The sequence below is a fragment of the Eriocheir sinensis genome, unplaced genomic scaffold, assembly GCF_024679095.1.
Source record: "Eriocheir sinensis breed Jianghai 21 unplaced genomic scaffold, ASM2467909v1 Scaffold1133, whole genome shotgun sequence".
Classification (NCBI taxonomy): domain Eukaryota; kingdom Metazoa; phylum Arthropoda; class Malacostraca; order Decapoda; family Varunidae; genus Eriocheir; species Eriocheir sinensis.
In genome coordinates this window covers 27,501-35,000 of record NW_026110445.1, presented here as the reverse complement: position 1 = coordinate 35,000, position 7,500 = coordinate 27,501, and the positions used below count along the sequence as shown (strand labels likewise).

The window sequence follows — 7,500 nt, the reverse complement described above, 5'->3', positions numbered from 1 at the left end:
ATCCCTTCAATAGTAAAACTCTGGAACATTCTTTCTTCATCTGTATTTCCTCCTGCCTACGACTTGAACTCTTTCAAGAAAAGGGTGTCAGGACACCTCCCGAAATTGACCTCTTTTCGGCCACCTCTTATGTTTCTTTTTAGAGCAGCGTGTAGCGGCTTTTTATTATTGCTTTTGTGTGCCCTTGAGCTGCCTTTCTTTGTTTAACATACATACATATATATATATATATATATATATATATATATATATATATATATACATATATATATATATATATATATATATATATATATATATATATATATATATATATATATATATATATATATATATATATAAATTGTGTAGTGGCTGGTGAGGCTGTTCAACGAGTGTTTCACAGAGGGGGCCGTCCCCTTGGAGTGGAAGAGTGAATGTGTAGTGCCACTGTACAAATTTAAAGGTGATAAGTGTGAGTGTGGTAGTTTTAGGGGTATCAGTTTGTTGAGCGTGGTTGGCAAGGTGTATGGGAGAGTATTGATTGATAGGGACCGATGCGGGACAGATTGTATGGTTGGTGAGGAGCAGTGTGGGGTTAGGAGCGGCAGAGGATACATGGATCAGGTGTTTGAACATAAGAACATAAGAACATGGGGAGACAGCAAGAGGCCTAACTGCCTAATCAGGGCAGCTCCATATCCCCCCCCCCCCCACACACACACACTACCACCTGTCATCCTCGTCCATGTAGCTATCCAGTCTATTCTTAAAACGAGCTATCGTCCCTGCACTCACTATGTGATTGCCGAGTCTATTCCATTCCCCCACCACCCTATTACTAAACTAATGCTTGCCTATTTCCCTCCTACATGTATACTTTTCTAATTTAAATCCATTACTGCGTGTTCTATCCTGCTGTCTAGTTCTCAGTACTTTACTTATATCGCCTTTGTTGTAATCGTTGACCCATTTCAAGAATTGTATCAGATCTCCCCACACTCTTCGTTTGTCTATGGAATGTAAATTGAGATGTTTCAGCCTATCTTGATATGGGAGGTTCCTCAGTCCCTGAATCATCTTGGTCTTCCTCCTCTGAACTGATTCTAGCAAGTTGATGTCCATTCTGTAGTGTTGTCACCAAATCTGGACAATATAATCTAAGTGTGGCCTAGCTAACTCTAAATAGAATCTGAGGATGACCTCTGCACTTTTGTTGGTTACCGTCCTGTTAATAAAGTCTAATACCCTGTTAGCCCTATATCTCGCACTAATACATTGCTTCCTTAGTTTTAGGTCAGAGTTCATTAACACTCCCAAATCTTTTCACACTCCACACGCTGTGGAGTCTAAACTATACCTGTGTAATGGATTGCGTGATCCTACACTTAGTATTCTACACTTGGTGATGCTAAAATTCATCTGCCATTTATCTGACCAAGCTGACAGTTTGTTGAGATCCTCTGCAGTGCTCTAGCATCCTCCCTTGTCCTAATTGTGTCACATTTTAGTGTCATCCGCAAATTTAACTATGTCACAAGTTATCCCATTGTCTATATCATAGATGTAGGTAATGAATAAAAGCGGGGCTAAAACTAAACCTTGTTGAACCCCACTGGTAACATTACCGCATTCGGATTTTTTACCGTTAATGGTAGCCCTCTGTTTCCTGTCGCAAATCCACGCCCTAGTCCAATCATAAACCTTCCCTCCTATTTCATGAGCCCTGACTTTATTTAACAATCTCTGGTGGGGTACCTTATCGAAGACCTTACTAATATCAAGATAAACTACATTGTAACTCCCATCATTGTCAGCCGCCTCGTATACCTATTGTAAAAGGATAAAGACTAGTGAGGCACGACTTTCCTAAACCCATGCTGTGAGTCGAATTAAATTATGTCTGTCAATATGTTCCCTAATACTATCTGCTGTTATTGGCTCAAGCATTTTACCTATAACTGTCGTCAAACTGATCGGCCTATAATTTTGAATTGAAGATTTGTCTCCTTTCTTAAATATTGGAATAACGTGTACCTGCCTCCATGAAACAGGCACCACCCCTGTGTCTATCGACTTTCTAAAAACTTCTGTTAGCTGCCCACTGATTTCAACTTTACATTATTTTAATACCCTGGGAAAAATTTCATCTGTCCATGGCGCCTTAGTAACTTTGAGTCTATCTATCTGTTCAATCACGACCTCCCTACTTACGTTGATGACGGTAAATCTTTCCACCCTTCTCCCCTGAAGATCTGTTCTCCTTGAGGTATATCGTCTAATCCTTCTTCGGTATATACAGTTAAGAAGTATCTGTTTAACGCCTCACTCATTTCCTCATCTGTATCTAGCAGTGATTCTCCTGACTTAAGCGGCCCTATCTTATCCCTAACCTTGGTCTTATAAAGTTGAAAGAAATCCTTCGGATTCCTCTCTGCTTCCCTGGCATTTTTAATCTCATAACTACGTTTTGCTATACGCGTGTTCTTCTTTACTGTTTTAGCTAAATCGTTGTAACTGTCCCATAAGTGAGTCTCCCCCTCTCTTGATTCTAACTATAGTCCTCTTTTCCTTCCTATTTCAGTTTTTAGCCTGTCTCTCATCCATCGCGGGTAATTACCTGGTGACCTGACTTCCCTGTGAGGTATAAACTGTTGCTGCCCTAGTTTAATCTCCATGACCAGACTATTGTACTCACCCTCCAAGCTAATGACCTGACTAGTGACCTCACCAGAGATTAACGGCCCTCCTGCTCTGGGTCCTGACCACTTCTGATCTCACTCTAATCCTTTGCAGTTGCTTATTTTCTTGACGCCACTATCCTTGTTAAGGTTAAGGTCTGTAAAGTACTCCCATGACAAGCTTCTCCTTCAAACAAGGGTGAGGCAGTCCTGCGAGAAGTATTTAGGTAAAGGTAAGGAAGTGCCTTGGCCTTTATGGACCTGGAGAAAGCCTATGATAGAGTTGATAGGGAGGCATTATGGAGTGTAATGCGGATGTATGGAATAGGAGGTAGGTTATTGTCTGCAGTGAAACGCTTTTATAGGAATAGTAGGGCATGTGTGAGAGTTGGTAATGGTGAGAGGGATTGTCTGAGGTGAATGTGGGGTGGGCAAGGTTGTGTGATGTCACTGTGGCTGTTTAACGTACATGGATGGAGTAGTGAGGGAAATGAATGCAAGACTGCAAGGTGAGGGCTTGGCACTGGTGCGTGAAAATGAAAGGGAGTGGAAGATAAGCCAGTTGTTATTTGCGGATGACACTGTCCTTGTGGCAGAGTGTGAGGAGGGCCTACAAAATCTGGTGACAGAGTTTGGCAGAGTGTGTGAAAGAAGAAAGTTGAAAGTGAATGCGGGAAAAAGCAAGGTTATGAGATGTGTAAGGGATGCTGATGGTGGCAGAATGAGTGTGAGGCTGAATGGGGAGCTGCTGGAGGAAGTTGAGAGCTTCAAGTATCTGGGGTCGCATGTAGCAGTAAATGGGAGTGTGGATGTGGAGGTTGGAAACAGAGTGAAAGAAGCAAGTAAATGTATGAGTGGAATGAAGAGTGTATTGAGCAACAGAGCCTTAGGAATGAATGCAAAGAGAAGGCTGTATGAGGGAGTAGTTGTGCCCACAGCTCTGTATGGGACCGAAACGTGGAATGTTAGACAGAAAGAGAAGAAGAGGCTGATGTGTTTGAGATGAGGTGCCTGAGGAGAATGGAAGGTGTAACGAGAATGGACAGAGTGAGAAATGAGGACGTGAGGTAGAGAACGGAAGTGGTGAGAAAGCTGTTTGAAAAGGTGGATCAGAGGGTGCTGAGTTGGTCTGGGCACATGGTAAAAATCGGTGAGGCACGTTTGACGAAAAGCGTGGGGAAGGCTGAAGTGAATAGGGTGAGACTGAGCCGAAGGCCTAGAAGAGCGCTGGGTGTGCAAGGTCTGTCAGTAGAGCAAGGAAGACCCTTCCCATGTCCTCACTAACCGTTTCCCTATTGTCTCACCAACACCGGAGAGTAGTTCAGCATGCTCTCTAAAGGCAGATCCTCTTTCTATCCACACCACACTACATTCACAAAACATACACACCTTTTCACAAGATTCAAATCTCAAAATGGCGTACCTTCAGCCTGCCTCGGAGTCTCCTCCTGGGGGGGGGGGGAGGCACAAATACCCCCAGGGTGGACTCCCCTTCTGGCTGCCGACCTGTTAAATGTCTCGATAACTCCTCGAACCTCTTTCTTATCAATTTCTGCAACATATCTGCGGTCTTAATTCTAATTTTCATTCTGTGGAGCACCATCTCCTTCTCTAAACTTCATCTTCTTCCTCACCGAAACACATATTTCTGAGGCTACTGACAGCAGTCTCTACTCTGTTCAGTTCTACTATTGTCGGGACCCAGAAGACCATAACTCCACAGTTAATTAATAGTGACCCCAATCAGAGGCAAATACCGGAAGAAGATGTTGAGACAAGAATTGTAAATATGATAGGAGAGGGAAGGAAAGTAATTAGTCAGATATACAAGTCGTAAACATCTGATAAGCGCTAACACTACTAAGAGAGGTTACGGAAAATACTCAGACCCACATACAGAAAACAGATACCCAGTAGGCGTGGTCAGAAGGTGTGGATAACCATTCAGAACACTCTAACTGTCACGTGCAGTGTGACGAAACGCTATAAGCGAATAACTGAACAGCGAAGTCACTGTCGGAGTGTCTTAAGAGTGAACCACGAATGCCAGGAGAAGTAAACGATACAACATAATGAGCGAGCCAATGGTTGGTGACAGGAAGTATTGGCTCCTGGGTCTGTAGAAAATGACGGCGTGTCCAGGATGTAGTTCCGCTTCAAGCAAGGAAAATGACCTAAACAACAGTGGCATGGGCAGACTGAGCCTTGCACTCGCTTCAAGCAGTGCTGCTACCACCAGCTGAGAATGGCTGTTGTGATCTTAATCGTGAGTAGAAATTCGAGAATCTAAGGGAAACCGACTGTTTTGTCCTGGGGATTATAATGTGAGAAGAGGTGTAGTAGGATTGTGAGTGGGACAGGATTGTGATTATTTTATTGCCATGTAGAGCAAAGGTAGAGGCCACTGCGTGTGGTATAATTTGGTGCTTCCGTGAAATTGTAGTAGATTATACTATAGGAATGTGTTATTAGGATTTGTGAGGAGAGTACTTAATTATTGTGATGTAAGAGAGAAACAAACCATTGCTTGTGGAATAACGAGTGTTATTATTATTGGCAACAACTGAGCACATATTGTAGTATTATGTTTAAGACATGTCGTTTGTCATAAGTTGTATCCATTGTTGAATATGCCAGAGTGTTATGATCGTCTGAGCATAGAATATTGCGTAAGGCAGCTACTTTCATTTCATTTTAAATAAATGTATATTTTCTTTTTCCCTTGTTTATCCCCGAACATCAGTCTCCAATAACAACTTAAGCCGGATCACGATACCAGGGATACGAGATGGTGAGATGATTTATGGAGTAATTAATGAGTGATAAAACAGTTGTTTTAATACAAGTTGATGCAAATAAAATAAAATGTAGGAATTAAATACAAGAAAAGAAGGATCCAAAACCATCTCTATCCTAAATTTTAATCCAAAGCTGGATGTTGAGCCTTCGTACCCATCGACATCACTTGTTCTCGTGCAAACGACCTTGACTCTGCAGAATTTTCCACCATCTGGCTAAGACTTCATTGTCATTCTATTACTAAATACATCTGTGCTGTTTATCTCTCACCTATCTCTACTAACTATGTAAAATTCTTTGACTACTTGAACTCTAGAGTGGAGCACATATTGACCCAGTCTCCCTTCGTTAAAATCTCCATCTTGGGAGATTTCAATGTTAACCACAAGCTTTGGCTTTCATCCTCTTTCACTGACCAGCTTGGTGACCAAGCCTACAACTTTGCTCCACAATGACCTAGAGCAGTTGGTTCAGCACCTACTGTATTCCCTGACCGTCTTGGAGACAGGCCCAACATACTAGACCTCTTCCTTACCGCTAATCCTTCTGCTTTCTCAGTCAAACTGATCTCTCCGTTGGGCTCCTCCGATCACAACCTTATTTCTATATCCTGTCCTATCGCTCCTGTACATCCTCTGGACCCACCGAAGAGGCGATGCTTATGGCATTTTGCTTGAGCTCGGTGGGACGACCTGATAACGTACTTTCCGATTTCCTGGAATGATTATTGCTTCCAGTATAGAGACCCTCTGTGTGCCCAGCGCATCACAGAGGTGATTGTCTCTGGAATGGAGGCATACATTCCACGTATTTTCTCTACTCATGCTAAAAAGCCTTGGTCTAATCACGCTTGTTCTCGTGCTATCAAAGATAGAGAGGGAGCTCACAAAAGGTAACATAGACTTAGAACTCTCGCTAACCATAATATTTACATTTCTGCCCGGAATCATGCCAAAGCTATTCTCCAACTTACCAAAAACTCCTTCATTGATAGAAAATGCCAAAACCTTGCTTTCTTTAATTCTTCCCGGGACTTTTTGGCATCTAGCCAAAAACATCTCCTCCAACTTCACTTCTTAATCTTTCCCTCCTCTCTTTAGTCCTAACGGCAACACCGCCGTCTAATCTATCTCTGAGGCTGAACTCTTCTCCTAAACTTTTTCTAAAAGCTCCACTCTGGACGATTCTGGGCATATTCCTCCTACTCATCCATCTTCTGACTCCTTTATGCCTGTTTTTTAGATTCTTAAGAATGATGTTTTCTATGCCCTCTCTGGCCTCAACTCTCATAAGGCTTATGGACCTGATGGAGCGCCATCTATTGTCCTTAAAAACTGTGCCTCTCTGCTGACACCCTGCCTGGTCAAACTCTTTCACCTCTGCCTGTCAACATCTATCTCTCCTTCCTGCTGGAAGTAGGCCTTCATACAGCCTGTGCCTAAGAAGGGTGACCGTTCCAATCCTTCAAACTACCGTCCTATAGCTTTAGTTTCTTGTCTATCTAAAGCTTTTGAATCAATCCTTAACCGGAAGATTCAAAAGCACCTTTCCACTTCTGGCCTTTTATCTGATCGTCAGTATGGGTTCCGCTAGGGAGATTCTACTGGTGATCTCTTTGGCTTCCAAACTGACCCTTGGTGATCCTCTCTTAGCCGTTTCGGTGAAACCCTTGCTATTGCGCTGGACATATCAAAAGCATTTGATAGGGTCTGGCACACATCTTTTCTTTCCAAACTACCCTCCGACGGTTTCTATCCATCTCTGTACATTTATCTCCAGTTTCCTTTCTGACCGTTCTATTTCTGCTGTTGTAGATGGTCACTGTTCTTCCCATAAGACTATTAACAGTGGTATCCTGCAGGGTTCTATCCTATCTCCCACTCTTTCTGCTGTTCATTGATGATTTTTTTCCAAAACGAACTGTCCTATCCATTCTTACGCCGATAACTTTACTCGGCATTACTCAACTTTTTAATAGAAACCCACCCAACAGGAACTAAACGATTCCAAGCTGGAGGCAGAACGCTTATATTTCAGACAC

General features: G+C 42.6%; 1 protein-coding gene across 1 annotated transcript in view; it reads right to left on the bottom strand.

The window, feature by feature from the left end:
- Positions 1 to 3,270: 3,270 nt before the first annotated feature.
- Positions 3,271 to 7,500, bottom strand: part of LOC126989359 (ankyrin repeat domain-containing protein 10-like) — a gene marked incomplete at its 5' end in the record, with an annotated part of 16,400 nt that continues 12,170 nt past the window's right edge. The window contains one exon of the mRNA XM_050847981.1: positions 3,271 to 3,435. Coding sequence (XP_050703938.1) covers positions 3,271 to 3,435 — 165 coding nt within the window. The remainder of the gene's footprint in view (positions 3,436 to 7,500) is intronic.